The sequence below is a fragment of the Mauremys mutica genome, chromosome 3, assembly GCF_020497125.1.
Source record: "Mauremys mutica isolate MM-2020 ecotype Southern chromosome 3, ASM2049712v1, whole genome shotgun sequence".
NCBI classification, from domain to species: domain Eukaryota; kingdom Metazoa; phylum Chordata; order Testudines; family Geoemydidae; genus Mauremys; species Mauremys mutica.
In genome coordinates, this window is record NC_059074.1 from 10,633,739 (window position 1) to 10,652,491 (window position 18,753).

At 41.9% G+C, this 18,753-nt stretch overlaps 1 protein-coding gene across 3 annotated transcripts in view; it reads right to left on the reverse strand.

The window, feature by feature from the left end:
- Positions 1-1,545: 1,545 nt before the first annotated feature.
- Positions 1,546-18,753, reverse strand: part of PINX1 (PIN2 (TERF1) interacting telomerase inhibitor 1) — a 78,137-nt gene continuing 60,929 nt past the window's right edge. For all 3 annotated transcript variants that reach the window (XM_045010785.1, XM_045010783.1, XM_045010782.1), the window contains one exon: positions 1,546-4,347. In XM_045010785.1, coding sequence (XP_044866720.1) covers positions 3,733-4,347 — 615 coding nt within the window. In that variant the 3' untranslated portion in view covers positions 1,546-3,732. The remainder of the gene's footprint in view (positions 4,348-18,753) is intronic.

The following is an 18,753-nucleotide window of genomic DNA, read 5'->3' on the forward strand; positions in this document are numbered from 1 at the left end:
CTAAAGACTTAAGCCAGAGAAACTACTGAAAACATACTTTACTACCAAATTCACTGCCATTCTGGTCAATTTCACATCCTTAGGATTTGAAAATTGGTCAATTTCATATTTTCAGATGTTTACACCTGAAATTTCAGGGTGTTGTAACTGTGGGGGTCCTGACCCAAAAAGGGTTTTGGGGGTCCCAAAGCTGCAGGGAGCAGGTGCCCTGAGCACCAGAAGAAGCTGCGGGGGACTCAAGCCCAGGTGGGCCAAGCCCGGGCAGATGCCACAGGGTGCAGAAGCCCTGACCCCAGATGCTGACAGAAGCTACATGGATGGAAGTGCTAAGCCCAGCTCCAGGGCTGCTGCCACCCTCACTGCTGCCTCTGGAGGTGGCTCCAATTTCCCCATTGAGAGTGGCGGTGCAGGGGAAGGACAAGTCCTGTCCCTCCCCAGCCCAGCCCGGACTAGCAGTTAGGAGCCAGCTGGGACACTCCCAGCAGTATGGGGAGATGGGATTTCATGGGCAAGTGCTTAGTTCACGGTCCACATCTTTACATGGCCATGGAATCGGAAGGGCCGTAAGCCATATAAGTAGATAGATCTAGGTTTGTCCAGTGCACAGTGGGGTCCTGGTCCATGGGAGCAACTCCTAAGTGCCACGATAATGTAAAGGAATAAATACTACTAAGATCTGGAATTTCTTCCACAATCTTCCTCTGTGTCTCGACCACATTTGAGGGGCTTCGCAAGGATACACGAGAATGAAGGAAAACATCGCACCTCTGATTTTTTTTTTTTTGGTCAGACATTTTGGTTGCCTTTGTGAGATCAGTTCCATCCCGCACCCTGTTTAAACCTGCCCCGTAGGAACATGTAACTTTCTGAGTTACATCAAGGCAACTATGGCCATGTGAAAATGTCACTTTTCATTGTGACCATGGCAGTATAATCAGTAGCAGTCTGGAAAGCCAGCACCACATTTTAATAGCTACCTCCTTGATTCTGGCATTGTGCTCTGCGGGAGCAGAACCCGGCACTCATATGGGGCCCCACTGACTTCAACAGGACACCGCACTGCATCTATGTTGCTAGCTACCTAACTGCACCTGGAAATTAGGTAGACTGGGGCGTAAGTGCTAACAGCATTTGCACCAGCAGTTAATTATAAAACAAACAGCAAAATACAAAACTATACTTGCAAAAAATGGAGGCCAGTGAGAGAAGACCTTTTTCATAAGGCTTTCTCCACTTTTGGACCATTGTTAAAGAAATTCCTCTTCATGACAACCCAGATTTGCTTCAGCTTTGAAGGACTTTCTAGTACGTAAAATTGCACACTCTTCCTGGGTAAGTATGAAATTTACACTTCTTCCTGTACAAGCAGAGAATCTTTGGGCCAGATTTTAATCTCAGTTACATTATATTTAACTGCTGTAAATTCACTGCCTTAAAAAGAAGTTACTCCTGATTTTACACTTGTTTTGATTGAGATTGGAATCTGGCCTTTTGTGCCTCCAGAACAGTTAGCATCTCAGTGAAGTCCAATACAGAGAACAAACAAAAGATCAAAGTTAATTGGGGAAAAAAAGTATTCATTTAATAGCATCTTTGAGTTTTAATTCATCCACGATAAATGCAGTAACACTCAGCCAATGCAGAGCTAAAAACCAAGGTCAAAAGTCAGATTTTGGCCCTCAATAGGCAGCACTCCTATTGGGAGCAATGAGTTGCCTGTGCTACTCTGCTTTGCTGCTCAGAAGTAGGCCTGCACCACTTAGAACGCTCACGCCGCAAATCACAGCATGTGTGGCTGGCCCCTTTCACTGAGAAAAATGACCCTGTTTTCTACCTCAGGTCTGTAGTAGACTCACACTGTGTAAGTGACATGTTGCTTATGAAAGCCATGTAGCAGCACCAGCCATAGCAGCATCATGATGGCCAATATTTGCATAGCACTGAAAAGTAAATGTTACTGGGATTAAAAGCCAAACAGTACAGTGTGGAACGTAGAGGCGGCCAAAAGCTGCTGTTCCATTGATGTAAATCTGGAGTAATCCCACAGCAGGAAATGGCTATGTTCGGATGGGCAAAGAGGCTGCATTTTTCAATTGTGTTAGCTTGACACAATTGCAAAGGCCCATTGAGATGAAGGTTAACAGGTCTGAAGCAATGTTAATGGGCCGTGGTGCAGCATAGGCTTCTCTCAGGCTACAGCACGGCCAGCTAATGCAGGTTCATACACGTTAGCCTGCATCTCAGGGGGATTTTCAATCATGTTACGCTAACACAATAAAAAAAACCAAACCCTCCCTTTTTATGTGTCAGGACAAGGCCAGTGGAGTTACTCCAGATTTCGAGTGGTGATATAAAGAGACTCTGGCCCAGAGTCAAATGCACAGCTGTAATAAAACAATATTAAAAGCCAAGCGCTACTTGGTTACACTGACTGAAATCCAGAGTAACTCTCCGGACTTCAGTGGAGTTCCTCCCTGGTGTCAATGAAATCGGAATCAGGCTGAAGGTTTGTAAAAGGGTCCAAGGGAAAATGCTTCCTCAGGCCCTGATTCTGCCACCCTCTATCTAAGCGTGCCAGAATCTGGTCCTCAAACATTTACACTTGTGTACAAAACTGCTCCACGGGAGTCGTGTGTCCCAACATTAGCTGTCCTCCATTTCTAATGTATAGCTAATTTTAAAAAATAAATTTAAATAGCTAAATTGTACTAATCAATTAGGTTTTCCTTGTACAAATGGCAACTCCTTCCCTCAATGCATGCGAACAGCTACATTTGTTTATATTTTTTTTGCTAACAGGTATGCCACATACAAAGCTCCTCAAGTGTGACATTTTGAACACTGAATGGGTCAATGTAAATACCAGAATTGTGGCCTGAAACTCAAAGTTAAGCTACACAGACAAGGCTACTAAAAAGAATTCTTATGTAGCTTTGTAACAACATAATACCTACCCGGCAATAGTTAACTACTGGCTAGGGAACAAAAGGAACTATTTCGTTCCATTCTCCTGCACTGACACATGGGCCTAATCCTTTAATTAGAGCAGGCATTTTAAGAGGAAGCAAAATTCATTTTAGCTGCAAAAGGAAATCAATGAAAAGGTTCTACACATCTATACGGTACATGCTCAGACTCACAGAAGGCAACTGCATGGGCACAAAAGAAAGCAGGGATGATAAAAAAGGCAACTGAATTAAATTTTTGCAAGGCTGGGAAGAGGACAGTGGATAGGGTAGTGATCTGTAGGCATTTTCTATTATAACGCAGTCCTGTTCTTTTCTCACACTAGCAACTGGTGACTGACTTCAGTGAAATGATACCAGTGTAAGGAAGAGTAGGTTTAGGTCCTCTGTGCTGAAGTATAGCGCGTGTGTGTGTGTGTGTTAGTGTGTGTGTTAGTGTGTGTGTGTGTGTGTGTGTGTTAGTTACTTGAGCACAGGCAGAGCCTAACTACATGTAAGCCATGCTTTGCAGACCTGGGGAAAGCCTAGCCCACAGCACTGTTATGCACAACAGTTAATAGCAGGCTTCATCCCCACCTATGACGAGACAATGTATTCCCGCCCTGCCAACAAGAGCTGTGTTTAAAGAGTCTGAGGTTTCAGTACTGATAGAGACAGTGCTACACATGGGATGAACTACATTTTGATGTCTGGCTAGCATTTACAGAAGGCTTCATATTCAACATGTCAACATCTAACTCATTCTTAAGTCCAAGATGCTGCTAAGTTAACTCAAATGTTTCTTCTTTTTTCTCTGCATTCCGTCGACACACTCAGCTGCCTCTTTTTTCTGCTTTTTGTGTTTTTTCTTATATGGTTTCTTTTGCTTTGTCTCGGAGTCTTCTTCACCAAGATTTTCCCCGTCAGATGTTCCAGGGTAAATTTCTCCACTCCCTGGGAAAACACAAGAATTTCCATCACAACTGACATCTTCACCGTTGCGTGGATCTTTAGCTTTCTTTTTCTTTTTCCCTGGTTGGTATTCAGTGTTTGCTGTCTCCAGTTCTTCTTCCCACAAGCCATCTGTTCTGGAGCGTTTCACCTTTGGTTCTTCATAACTGTCCACGTTCTCTGCCTCAGCATTTTTCTGGCTTTTCTTTTTCTTTTTGGATTTGGTTTTCCGTCCTTGTGAAGACTCTAAGTCTTCAGCCACGGTCGTGCCAGGATCAGCTAACTCACTCTCTGGTTCTTTCTGGAATTTCTTCAGTTTTGCCATGCGCTTGGCAAAATACTCTTGCACCGTCATGGTGCTGGTCACTGTATTACTATGGTCCACTGGGTTGGGTATCCCATGGTCTTCTTTTCTGTCCTCTTCCGGGGAATCCGCACAGGTGTTGTCCTCCTGCGGGAAATAATTTAAAGGCCATCAGGGAAAAGATTTTCAGCATATGGATTTAAAGGGTTTTTTTTGCATTTCAACATCTAAAGAGAGAAAACAAGAAAAGTATCTCCGGTCAGACCCTAGCCCCATCTCTGAAAGTCATGGCAGAAGTCCCATGGATTTCAGTGGGAACAGGATCTAGAAATTAGTGCAGTGTGAAGGGGACAGGGAACCAACCAACTCACCTTCTTAAATTGGCAAGGGAAAGGAGAGACCATACTACAGTTTTTGAGAACATTGCCAATATTTTGGTATACTGAGGAATAAGGAGATAAAATTAAGGCAAGGAATATTTAGACTTAAGAGGGCCTGATTCTTTATTGGTTTGCACCATATGCAGTCATCTATGCAAATGCAAAGCATGTTTAAAATGCTCCCAAATCCAAAGTGTATTACACCCACTTTGCACAGGTACAAATGTCTCCACAAGATGCAAAGTGGTGAGGAAAAAATATAGTGAGCGCTATTAATCTGTGGCATACTCTCCCAAGGGAAGAGGTGGAAATCTCATCCTCGGAAGATACTTAAAGCACGAGAACATATGTTGTAGGGAACACTCCAGCACTGGCAGGAGGAGATTGAGGTAACTCATCTAACACCTGTGATCATTTGAAAAGTTCTTTCATAACTGTTTCGTATCATTTCGCATTTGACCATAGTACCGCACTACTTAATATAGTTCATTAAGGTTGCCTGACGCTTCTCATTATAAGACCGTTTTCTGTTTTTTCTAACTTTGCAGGCTGACATTTTCCATGCCATGTGTCCGCCTCAGGCTGCACATTCTGGGAAGATGTCAGCAAAAATGGCTCACTGTTTCTGATAATGAGGCTAGGGGGAAAATAATACATTTTTTCAATAATGCTCAAGCAACCTTCATTCTGGCATTTCTTAAATTTTGAGTGCTTGACTTTGCAACCTTAATGTTCCCTTAATATAATATATATTACACACACAGCAAAACTATCAGAAAGAACAAACTCCATTACAGGCCAGATTTAGCAAGGCTTTCACACCAAGAACCACTGCTGAACTCAACAGCGGTTCTACACACGCACAGTTTGGAGAAGAGATTCTGTATCTAGACAATCTATATAAAATAAGAAGCAAATAACCACTGAGTTGAGTAATGGACATACTGGATTAAGAAAAGGATTAACTTTTTAATAAAGCGATAGAAATAAACTGGGTTGAAAATACAAAGCATGTTAAGATGTCCATTATTTACAAACAAACAAGAAACAGATCTTGGAGTCACTGTGAATAATTCTCTGAAAACATCCACTCACTGTGCAATGGCAGTCAAAAAAGCTAGCCGAACATTGGGAATTATGAGGAAAGAGATCGATAAGACAGTAAATAGCATAATGCCACTATATAAATCTACGGTATACCTACACCTTGAATACTTCATGCAGTTATGGTCACCCCGTCTCAAAAGAGATATATTAGAATTAGAAAAGGTACAGGGAAGGACAACAAAAATAACAGCTTCCATTTGAGGAGAGATTGAAAAGACTGGAACTTTTCAGCTTGGAAAGGATACAACTAAGGGGGGAAATAATAGAGATCTAAAAAATGATGACTGGTGTGGACAAAGTGAATAAGGAAGTGTTATTTACTCCTCATAACAACATGAGAACCAGGGGCCACCTAAAGAAATTAATAGGCAGCTGGTTTAAAACAATTTTTTTTTAAATGGAGATCTACCTATCCCAGAGAACTGGAAGGGCCCCTGAAAGGTCATTGAGTCCAGCCCCCTGCCTTCACTAGCAGGATGAAGTACTGATTTTGCTCCAGATCCCTTAAGGATTGAACTCACAACCCTGGGTTTAGCAGGCCAATGCTCAAACCACTGAGCTATCCCGCCCCCCCAAAAACTAAAGTATTTCTTCACATAACAAACAGTCAACCTGTGGAACTCGTTGCCAGGTGATGTTGTGAAGGCCAAAAGTATAACTGGATTAAAAAAAGAATTAGGTAAGTTCATGGAGGATAGGTCCATCTATGGCTATTAGTTAAGATGGTCATGGATGCAACCCTGTGCTCTGGGTGTCCATAGCCTCTGACAGCCAGAAGCTGTGAGTGGACAGTAGGGGGTGGATCACTCGATTGTTTGTTCTGTTCATTCCTTCTGGGGCACCTGGCATTGGCCATTGTCGGAAGACAGGATACTGGGCTAGATGGACCCTTGGCCCAGTATGGCCGTTCTTATCTTGTACCAGTACAAAGTGGGTGTAAAATGCAAGCAAATCAGAATGGTAGCTAGCATTTTATAGCCACATCGATTTAAACTGCTGCACAGGGTGAAGGGCAGCAGTGAACGGGGAGAATATAAAACCACTGATCTCAAATACTGTAGTTGTTGTTTGGTGGCATACACGAGTGGTCTCAGTCCTCTTTAGGGTATGATATTTAACTGGCTAGCTGACGTGGGGTTTTCTAAGTTTTTAAGTGAGGATTTCCAGGTACAGATCTTTACTCATGTCAGTAATATTTACTCGTGTGAGCAAGAATTTGCAGGTTTGTGTCATTAGCGACGCATCAAGAGTGGCTACTTCCTCATATCTGCTCTCAAGAGAGTTATTCTAGTGGAACGAAAATAACGTTACACTTGAGATTCCAGTAATGTTTGCATGGGCACTTAAAAAAATTAGGTACTTTTTCCTCTAGGAATACACCTTGTTTAAAAGGGGGAATTTAAGCACAGTTAATGCAACTGTAGGACTCTGTTATTAAGAAATGTTATTTAAAGCTGAAATTCCTGCCCCTCCCCCCACAATTTTTCTACATTTGATGGGGGAAGATGCAGGAAAAGCTTGACAAGGCAGAATCCACAGAATAAATTGTTAGATTGTTAGCACAGCCCAGTCTTTGTAACAAGGTACCTTCCAATTTGAGTCCTATCAAGCAACATTGGTGCAGATCAAAAATAGCTGCCCCGGTAAGGCAAATTTAAACGGGTCACTTTCTTTTCTTTTTCCATCTACCTGCAAGACGATTTTGACACCTTGCGCTACAAAATGACAAACGGTCTCCCAGTTTTCTCAGCAATAGACACAAGCCAAAACTGGCCCTCACTGATATACAAAATGTCCTCATGGACAGAGCGCCACTAACCCTGGGGCAAACCAGGAAAGGGTTTGTTAATTCCCTTGGCAAGTTCTGATTCTGACAATTTAATTACTGTAATTGAATGTGAATATTAACTGAACCTTATACATTTATTTTTCAAAACATGGCACAGAAACTTGTTCTTTGGCTAAGCCCATAACTTCAGAAGGCATTTGTGATCCCAGAAAACAAGCACACTCCACAGAAATTCCTGTATTGATAAGAATTTTAATAACCATGGGCCACTGAACACAAAACTAGCAGGGCATGGAGACAGGGAAGGAGGTGCCAACCCTAAAAAAAATCCCTTCAGTTTAGGGAAAGCTTATGTAAAATCGTAAATCATCTGGAAGGGCAGTTAAGTGCCAGAAATGTTCCTCCTCCCCTTCTGTGTTGTACCTGATTAAGAAACCATGGAAACATCCTAGAACTATACACATGGCTTCTGTCCAACCTCTAGAAAGGTGAGATGCAGAATTACTTAAGTTTTTGCACCCCAAGAAACATGCTTTGAAGTGCTAAGCATTTACTGATATTCAATTTTTTTTTACTTTTTTTAAAAAACAAAAAGCTGATTTCAACAGGTCAGCAGAATAACAACCTTACAGTGTGAAATCCTGGATCCTCTGAAGTCAGTGGCAAAAGGCCAATTGACTTCAGTGGGGTCAGGATTTCCCCCCATGTTACCTTATACTTACCTAGCACCTTTCAGCCAAAGTGAGTGACCAACTACGTATAGGAAATATTTCACCCACCACTGAAATGCACCCACCTTTGGTAGGGAAAGGGGCAGTTGTTAAAAGACACACAGAAACTTGACAACAGCAGAGGAGAGTAAGAGCTGAGTTAGTAGCACAGAAGTCCAGTCAGAAAAAGTGGGTCCCACATGTTTCTAGGAGGGAAAGCGAGGTAGTAACAAATCAATCATCTACAAAATAACTGGTGGTTACTATGTAAGCAACAGTGGATCTTGTGTTAGTTCAAATAGGTTCAGGTGAACTCTGAACAGGAGAGAAAGCTGTTCTTAATGCCTCAAGGACAAGATCGGGATTTAGAAGATCCAGAGTCTAGTTCAACCTCTGCCGCTGACTCACTATAACACCTTGGTCAAGTCACTTTACCTCCCCATGTCTCAGCTTCCCTGTTATGTGACTTAACAGGAGTTGTCACTTACATGACTATCAGAATGGCGTGGAATAAAAAGTACAGTGGCACTGAGGATGGCATAGTAGAATAAGGCTGAACATATTTTGAATAAGGACTGTCGATTAATCGCAGTTAACTCATGCAGTTAAAAAAATTAATCGTGATTAATCTCAGTTTTAATCACACTGTTAAACAATAGAATGCCAACTGACATTTATTAAACATTTTTGGATGTTCTTCTACATTATCAAATATATTGATTTCAATTACAACACAGAATACAAAGTGTACAATGCTCACTTTATTTTATTTTTATTACAAATATTTGCACTGTAAAAATGATAAACAAAAGAAATAGTATTTTTCAATTCACCTCATACAAGTACTGGAGTGCGATCTCTTTATCGTGAAAATGCAACTTACAAATGTAGATTTTTTTTTTGGTTACATAACTGCACTCAAACACAAAACAATGTAAAATTTTAGGGCCTACAAGTCCACTCAGTCCCACTTCTTGTTCAGCCAATCTCTAAAAGAAACAATTTTGTTTACATTTACGGAAGATAAATGTTGCCTGCTTCTTTCTTACAATGTCACCTGAAAGTGAGAAGAAGCGTTAGCATGGCACGTTTGTAGCAGGCATTGGAAGGTATTTACATGCCAGATGTGCTAAACGTTCATATGACCCTTCATGCTTCGGCCACCATTCCAGAGGACATGCTTCCATGCTGATAACGCTGATTAAAAAAATAATGTGTTAATTAATTTTGTGACTGAACTCCTTGGGGGAGAATGGTATGTCTTCTGCTCTGTTTTACCTGCATTCTGCAATATATTTCGTGTTAAAGTAGTCTTGGATGATGACCCAGCACGTTGTTCTTTTAAAGAACATTTTCACTGCAGATCTGACAAAACGCAAAGAAGGTACCAATATGAAATTTCTAAAGATAGCTACAGCACCTGATCCAAGATTTAAGAATCTGAACTATCTTTCAAAATCTGAGAGGAAGGAGGTGTGGAGCATGCTTTCAGACCTCTTAAAAGAGCAACACTGATGTGGAAACTACAGAACCGGAACTACCAAAAAAGAAAATCAACCTTCTGCTGGTGGCATCTGACTCAGATGATGAAAATGAAGATGCATCGGTCCGCACTTTTTGGGATAGAAAAATATTTAAATAAATGATATTCTATTATTGTTTAACAGCGTGATTAATTTTTCAATCATGCTATTAATTGCAATTAATTTTTTTTAATGGCTTGACAGCCCTATTTTTAATAGATGCTCTCCTAAATAATAGAAGTTGGGATTGGTGCAGAAATTACTGAGTATATCTATGGTCTGTGTTACAAGACGTCAGATTACATGATCATAAGGGTCCTTTCTGGCCTTAAAACCCTATGCATCCTACCTCCTAACTCTTTGCTCTGTCAGAGTGGAGAGGTGATTTCCTTGTTGAGGAACCGTACCAATGAGATTTAGAGAATCTGGTCTCATGACTGCTACTTTAGGTCCTCCTTGCAGAGATGAGTTTGTACCACTCCCTTGGAGGGAGTAAAACTTGCCAAGCAAGAAAAAGCTCCTGGCTGCCTAGTGTCTTTCGACCCCAGGTCCAACGCTGATGTAAAGAAGCACAGCAGACAAACAGATGTGCACAGCACTTTATAGACATTAAAGATGACAAGATCTCTGCTCCGAGGAGCTTGTAGGATCAGGGGTGTAGACTAAACACTGGAGCGGGGCATGTGCATAACTGTTTGCAGGACTGGGACCAAACAGACAACACAGCAAGTAATGGCTGTAGTGGTGTTTTTAGTTTAAGCACTGTATTTTTAAAAACTGTTCCCACTGTTCTGTAGCCAATTCTCCCACGTTTAACACTAAGTTAGACAGTAACTGGGTTATATTAACACCTTTGGCCTATATATTCCAGCCACATTAATTCAACAGACCCTATTATCCAGAAGAAAGATCTCAAACATTCAGTCTTTTCTTTCCCAAATAGCTTGTTCCTTTTCTGCTATTCATTGTTCTCCTTCATTTCCTCTTGGACCCTCACGTTACATTACAAGGATGTAATGGCATATGTACATTAATCCTAAACTGAAGAACCCACTTATAAGTAAACTTCAAGCATGAAAATTCCATTTATTGTGAAGCAGAATTAGATTCCTGAATGGTGGCAGCATGTCTGAAAAGGACTTTAATTCTGGTTACTGCAATCAGTATAGTAAAGCTATTTTTCACTCTCCTATAAGCAGATTCTACTGTGCTAGACACCTTGGAAAATACGTTATCCACCAGTTAGATGCTAAACGCTGCATTCCATAGGCATCAGCTCCTTCTCCCGCCCCTCTGTTCTGACTAAGCAGACAAGGACAGGGGTTTGGGAGTAACCTATAGAAGAAGGGGAAAGGAGGAATCTGTCTTCCAGCCTTGATGCAGCTGTTTCCTGAAAGGAGTGAAGAGGAACCAGTTTTGCTACTACTGCTTCAGCTCTGCAAATGGAGAGGGCGAAAAGAGGTGCTGCCACTACTTTTTCGGTATAAAAGGTGAGGGATCTTTTCCAGATAGGTCTTTGCCTATTATAGTGAATCCCTGCTTATAAAGCTGTTTTTGGACAAGAAAACAAAAGAGCACTTCACTATAAAAGTCCTACTGTATAAATCTAAAATTACTTTGCTTTTAAGTAACCGTCAAAATATGGATTCCAAGACATTATTTAGACACTCCTGCACATTTATCGAATATATGCCGTTGTATTTATTAATTTTTTTTTCCTCTTGAATTCAGAAATGAGGCACTTCAGTTAAAAAGGTGTTAAACATCCCAGGTTGCTTTATAAACTTTCTGCCAAGAGCTTGTGCCAAAGATCTCAGCAAATAGACAATTTCAGCTTTTATTTCTCTTTAAATTCAAATGTGGTTTCAGTTAAAAACAGGAAGATGTCATCTTACTCAACAGATGTGAACCCTATGTATCCAGAATTCTATTTTCTTATTTTAGAAACAATACATTTTTATCGCTGACCACTCTTGTCAGTCTTAAAGAGCATACACAGCTCCCAGAGACTGAGCTGGATTCTAATCTGGCTCATGCATCATAACAGACTTGCAAGTAAACTCTAAGTGCAGAGCCAAATTTTGCCTTCAGTTACACCTGTTCAACCCCACTGAACACAGATGTAACTCATGGCAGAATCTGAAGATTACAGAGTTGCACAGGTGCACCAGATAAAAATTTGGCCAGAAAGATTTTAATTACTGGTGATATAACAGCCACAAAGGACATGCTTTACTTTCAGATCCTGGGCTGGGCCAATAGCCCTGGCCGTCAGGACAAACATTTTTCTAATATTTGCTTAGCAAACGTGATAGGGTGTCACAAAAAATTCTTATGGAACCTCATGCTGCTGTTCTTAGAGTAGAACCGCACATATTGTAGTGTAAACAAACAACGGCAGCAGGCAAATCGCGCCCCAGCAGGATATGTAAACCCAAAGGTGAACACAGTGGGAGGAGATAAGGAGAGGGAAAAAGAGGGTAAATTGATGCATTGTCTACAGTAATAACCAAGCTGTGAAACGGAATGCAAGAAACCTAGACATTCTGGTAACATCCCAATCCACTCTACCTACACAGCTGAGGTCACAAAATTCCTCTTCCGATTCATTTCCTTGTAAATTACAGCTGCGTGTTAGATTTACTAAACAAGGCTAAGGAAGATGTTTCCCTTTGGATTCCTCTACTTGTACAATACAGAAATCCAAACAGTGACCTCATCTTCCCCCTTCCAAGGGACTTATTTAGAAGTCCTAATCAGTGTGTTCTCGCCTTGCATAATAATAGAGGAAATATGGTCTGGTAATCAGAGGACAGGACTGGGAGGGCCAGGTCTCCCATACGCCATTCCTAGCTCTGCTATCAACTCACAGTGCAGTCTTGAACAAGAAATCACTTACTCTAGCTGTGCTTCAGGCTATCCAGCTGTAAAACGGGTCTAATAATCCTTAACTGACTCACAAGGGAGTTGTAAGTTTTTCATGAATTAAACATTTGCAAAGTGCTTTGAGATCCTCCAAGGGAAGAAGTAGAAAGAATTATGGAAATATCAAGACCGTGTGTTTATGCAGCCTTAAGTTGGCAAGGTTGGGTGTTCCAAAGATACCCCGGTTAAGGATGACAATGCAGTCTTAGGTCACAAGTCCCTTTGTACATATCCAGTATGATAATCTCCAATAACATGACCACACATACTATTTTTCAAATACAATTAGAACCCTAGATACACACGGATCACCTCAGATTAATCTTGACATCCTTGTACACTTACACTAATTTCAATGCTATAATGGCTCAGTACAGCCTTCCAGACAGGGCTAGACAGCCCTGAATTCATTACTCGTATTGCAGTAGCATGCAGAGACCCCAGTCAGGATGAAAGACCTCATTGTTCATGTGCTGTACAAACGCATAGAAAGACATGGCCCCTGCCTTGAAGAGCATACAATCATCTTCTTATACATGTCAAGCATGCATTTTCACTACGCTATAATATTTCACCTGTAGAATTTTCTCCAAGTCTGTGTCCTCTTCATATAAATGACTTATAGGAACTGTTTAACTGGCACATATAGTGCTGCAGGTTCACACACATTTGTGTTGCAGATAAACCAGAGGATATATTATTTGGGAAATATGTAACCATACAATTAAAAATTACCATACTACAGTGGCAGAATTATAAAGCAGCCTCAGCTTTTTAATTTCCTGATGTTTAAGTTTGCAAAAATGTAGTTTTATTCCCCCAATGAATTAAAGATGGTAAAGTTGCACTGAGAATAGACCCTTCTTCTTGGGGCAATTGTGTTACCTGCCTGTGATTCTGCAGGAACTGTTCAGCTGCACTTGGAATGTGTCTATTTAGACATAACTGTTAATCCTTTTAGTCAGACTCTAGTACACCAAACCCTCTTCAATTGTTGGTTGAAGAGAAGGATTTCGATCTGCTCCCCACTGTCAGACACGGGACCAGTTACACCGACTGGATGGGACACATGTCAGCGCACTCGGGTAGCCAAACCACAAGCAAGTATATCAGAGGATGGGGGCGTGGGGAGATTCTGTTGAGATAAGCAGTTGGGAGGAATGATGCCGTAATGCACTTGAAAATACCCAAAAGACGGAAAAGATTTCTGGCCAAGATTATCAGAGGAAGCCGTGTCAACAGCAGGGCTTGGTTTCTAAAGGATGAGGAAAACACATGTATTTTGAAATCTGAAAATAATATGGACCTATGGGAACCTTTACATGTACCTCTTTGGTCACGTAAAATCAGGAATTAAAGCTCCTCGGAGGATTATAAAAACTGTATTGCCTGATTCTCTAGGGGCTTTTCCTTAAAAAGTCTTTCTATGAAGGAAATACACAGTTGAAATTACTCCGTAAGGGGGTAATTAGCTTCGGAGATGATCCATATAACCAGAATCAAGTCAGAGCCCTTGCACTGGGGATACAGACATTTCCTGTTTTTCAGTGAGTGGCAGCAGAGGAGCTGTTAAGAAAGTCTTTGTCACCTTTTAGTCACATATCTGCTTAACAAGCCATCATCGCTAACTAGTTCCTCTCCTTTGCACGGTGCCAAGGCGGCTATCCTCCTGGTTCCAGTACAGGACTGCCAATCAGGAGACCAGCAAGCTGCTCAGACAGGGCAAGCAACAGAAACACAACGTACTCCCCACCTAGGAGAGCTTGTAGTCTAGGAGGTACAGAAAGACAAGATGTGTTGGGAATGCAGGGAACTGAGTGTATATGCAAAATAAAATCATTCTTACCTTGGGGGGGTGGGGGGAAGCTGGGGGCCTCATGGATGAAGTGGGTCTTCATAAAGGGTTTGAGTGCAGAAAGGGATCCAGGCCCAGCTCTGACAAAGACATGCTGTGTGGCCGTGGGAAATTCCCTTGTGAGGTGTAATTCATTTTGTATGTGATCTTCTTGTTCTTGCTTTCAAGGACTTAGATCGCACATTCCCCTGCCTACATTTCTGACCGGGTCTCCTGGTGACCATCCCAAGCACTCTGCCAGAGAGATCAGCTGGGACACCTCTTGCCTTCTTTCATAAATGTTTCCATGCCTTCTGCAAGCTTCCCCTTATACTTGGGGCACCCTTCCAAAATGACAAGCAAATCATGGGCCTCACAGGATTCCGATCCCTCCAAAAGACACACTTCCACACCAGCACCTACCAAACGTGACCGTTTTAAGCTTAAAGAACAAACTAACAGAAACCACCAAGATGTACATATGCCCAGCTGAACATCCACTTAACCAGTGTCCTTCCTTACCCCATCCCTTGTGTACGTTATACCCTCACTTGTCATGTCCATCCCTTGGATTGTAAGCTCTCTGGGGGATGGATCTGTTTTCTCTGAAGCAATCAGCAGACATATGGGCACTATAAATTAACAAATAAACAAAAACAGATGTGGGACAGAAACGCACAGCATTTTCACATCACCTTTTCTGCGGAGACTCCATACTGCTTAGTGGGGAATAACGCGACCTGGCCAGAACCTCTAGGTCCTGCCCCTGATGATCACTTGGCATTAGCGAATGGCTGACAGACTAATTGCTGCTGGCCCTGAAAGGACTCCAAACCTCCCTCGCTGGGAGGAGGGGGAAAGCCCTTCCCAGCCCTCAGACCAGAGAACATCTGCTCCCAGTTCTTCAGCCGTTTAGGGATAAAGTGAAGCCACCTCAGTGATTCCTTGGCTGCTCCTGAGCATGGCGCCCACGCCCTCTAGTGCTGCCTCTCTTCATGGTATTGGAAGGAGAGTGACTGGGAGTCATGACCCAAAGCAGCTGTATGGGGTTTCCACTTAATCCCAGCCAGGCTGAGAAAGCGGAGTCTAGACCCTGCCCGGGGGGCAAGTGAGGCACGAAACTGGGAACTGAGAGAAGGGTGCAGAGAGTGGAGGAAGGGAGAGGATGTGTGCCCAGGGTGAGCAGTGGAAGGAAGGCAGTCTGTTCAGAGATTACACTAGGAGGAAGGTTGTTTCGGGGGACTGGGTGTTTCAGAGCAAGTGGGACAGTGGGGGATGGAATGGAACACACACTGCAGTACTGATCACAGATCTGGTGACAGTAGTTCTGGCCTTGAAATAACCGCTTCTAGTGCTCTCTAATTACAGCCCGAACCACGGTCAATGTCAGACTTTTCCCAGCCACCAACTGCATGGCCACCTTGCCAAGAGGAGGCTGCAGCTACTGACATTAGCAGTGAGGAGGGTGGGATGGTCTTTGGAGAGCACAGCTCCTAATGAGCCATGCTCCAGTTTGATCTGAGCAGCCTTCCCACTCTGAGCAAAATGGAGCTTGGCATGCTGAGACCTATAGTTTCCATGGGTCATTCCCCAGTAGTAAAGATGATGGGATTCATGGATAAGGGTTGACATCGGTCCCACTGGCAGAACACTGGCCTGTAAAACATAGACACTGATGATGGCGTACATTTCAGTCCTATAGGGATAAGGGCTGTTATATCAGCCTGTACATATTTGTTCCCTTGGTCTGTTTCACTTCCCATCAAAAAACTCATAGCATCATACAGACTATCTGTCAAAGACTTGGCTTCTTTGTTTTGGTCAATAAGACTTCAGATATCAGTGACACACTGGAACAGATATCCTGAATAAGGGGAGGAGTTCTGATCCCTGTGTAGATTAATTCAAGACCTGTCCTTTATTAGAGCGTAACGTATTCCTTTCCCTCACCAGTGCTGAAAACCTGGCTCTCTCCTTGCTCCTCTCTCACCTAGATTACTGTACCCTTCTCCTTTCTAGCCTCAACTCTTACTTCCTCCTACTTCAATCTATGCAACAGCCTCACCCACCATTTGGCAGATCACACCTTTAGTCCCTCCAGCTCACTGTATCTTTCAGCATTAAATACCTGTACTCTTCCCCTGCCTGATTCTACCTATCTCCCCCTTGTGTCCAATGCTCACTGATTTTAAAGACGGAAGAGATAATTACGATCATTTAAGTCTGATCTCCCACTTAGCACAGGCCATAGAATTTCATCATTTGGTCTCCTCCTATTTGCAGACTTCACAATTTTTTTCAGGCTGCCCTTAGGCCAAGGGTAGCCTTCCTCTTCCAGAAGGCCAAGTGCCCTCACTTTCTGCCTCCAATACCCACCTCAAAATTCATTTCTAGAGGCTCACTTCTGACAGCTGACAACTCCTGCACTATACTGTGCTTTACTTCCTTATGCCTTATTCTCAAAACTTCAATGCGTCACACAAGTTTCAGTTAGTAACTTCTTCGCAGTTACCCCGGTCCTCAGTTCCCTCTGGTACTGTCATTCCCAGAGTTCACCTAATTCAAAATGATCAACTCTTTGCATTTTTTTAAAGTCTGTAAAGCGCCAGGCATATGGCATTGCATACATATTTAGTAACAGTGACCAGAAGAGGATGGGGAAATACCAATGCCTATAAATGCAAATAGATTTATTGATCTATCGGGATTTTATTACTATAATTTATATAGTGCACTAAGATGCACACGAGCACAGCTGGCCGATGTGCCTCACAGAGCTCAGAAGCTAAAGCCATGAGTGGGTACAGAACAATACAAGTTATTATGATACACAGAAGCGCCATGTAAGCACACCAGTATGGGTGATCCAATGTCTCTTGGTTAGACATTGTTTCTTAAACTGTTTCAGGAATAAGCAGCAGCATGAGGGAGATGCAAAGATTTGAAGGGAGACGTCAGGAGTGAGGGCATGATGAAACAGGAGGAAAACCCAATATTTCATCTGTCAGAAATGCTTTATCGTAATGAGGCAACTGTAGATGCTGTCAAGAATTGATGGAGCTTTGTTTTCAAGTGAGAGCAAAAACACAGGAGGTGCTAACTCTCCAATGAGAGACTGAGTAACTTACTTGACTCCCTGTAATTCAGTGTAGCCAACTAGTTCACCGAGAAGCAGGATCTCACTTAAGGGCAGATCCTAGTTAGAAACATTTTTTTATTATATGTTGGGACACTGGCAGGGTGCTTAGTGTTGTGGAGAACTCACAGCAGCAGCGTTGCCAATTCTCATGATTTTATCACGAGTCTCATAATTATTGTTTTCCTTAAAGTCCCAGCTCCTGGAGTCAAGTGGATATGTGATTTCAGCCTTCATTCTTAAAGAAAAAGTAAGTTTCTAGCCCTTGTGACTGTGGAGAAAGCTTAAAAATGTGGCCCCATGTGTGCTAAAGGCTCAAAAAGCAGAAGACAGATAAAAATCTATTATTTTTACATAATCTCATTATTTTAAAGCCAATCTCATGATTTTAGTGAGCCTGACATGATTTTTTTTAACATTTGGGGTTGGCAATACTGCAAAAGGAAACTGCCCCTGCCCTGAGGAGTTTACCAGTCTAAACGTTAAAGGTTATTATTAGGCCTGTCGATTAATCGCAGTTAACTTGCGCAATTAACGCAACTTTTTTTTTCATGATTAATCGCAGTTTTAATCACATTGGTAAACAACAGAATACCGATTGAAATTTATTAAATATTTTTGGATGTTTTCTTCATTTTCAAATATAAAGATTTCAATTACAACACAGAATAGAAGTGTACACTGCTCACTTTATATTATTTTTTATTACAAATATTTGCACTGTAAAAATGATCAAAAGAAACAGTAATTTTCAATTCACCTCATACAAGTACTGTAGTGCAAGCTCTTTATCTTGAAAGTGCAACTTACAAATGTATATATTTTTGTTACATAACTGTACTCAAAAACAAAACAATGCAAAACTTTAGAGCCTACAAGTCCACTCAGTCCTACTTCTCGTTCAGCCAATTGCTAAGACAAACAAGTTTGTTTACATTTACAGGAGATAATGCTGCCCACTTCTGGTTTACAATGTCACCTGAAAGTGAGAACAGGTGCTCTCATGGCACTGTTGTAGCCGGCGTTGCAAGGTATTTACATGCCAGATATGCTAAAAATTCATATGTCCCTTCAAGCTTCAACCATGCTGATGATGTGTTCTGCTAGATAACAATCCAAAGCAGTACCGACCAAGGAATGTTCATTTTC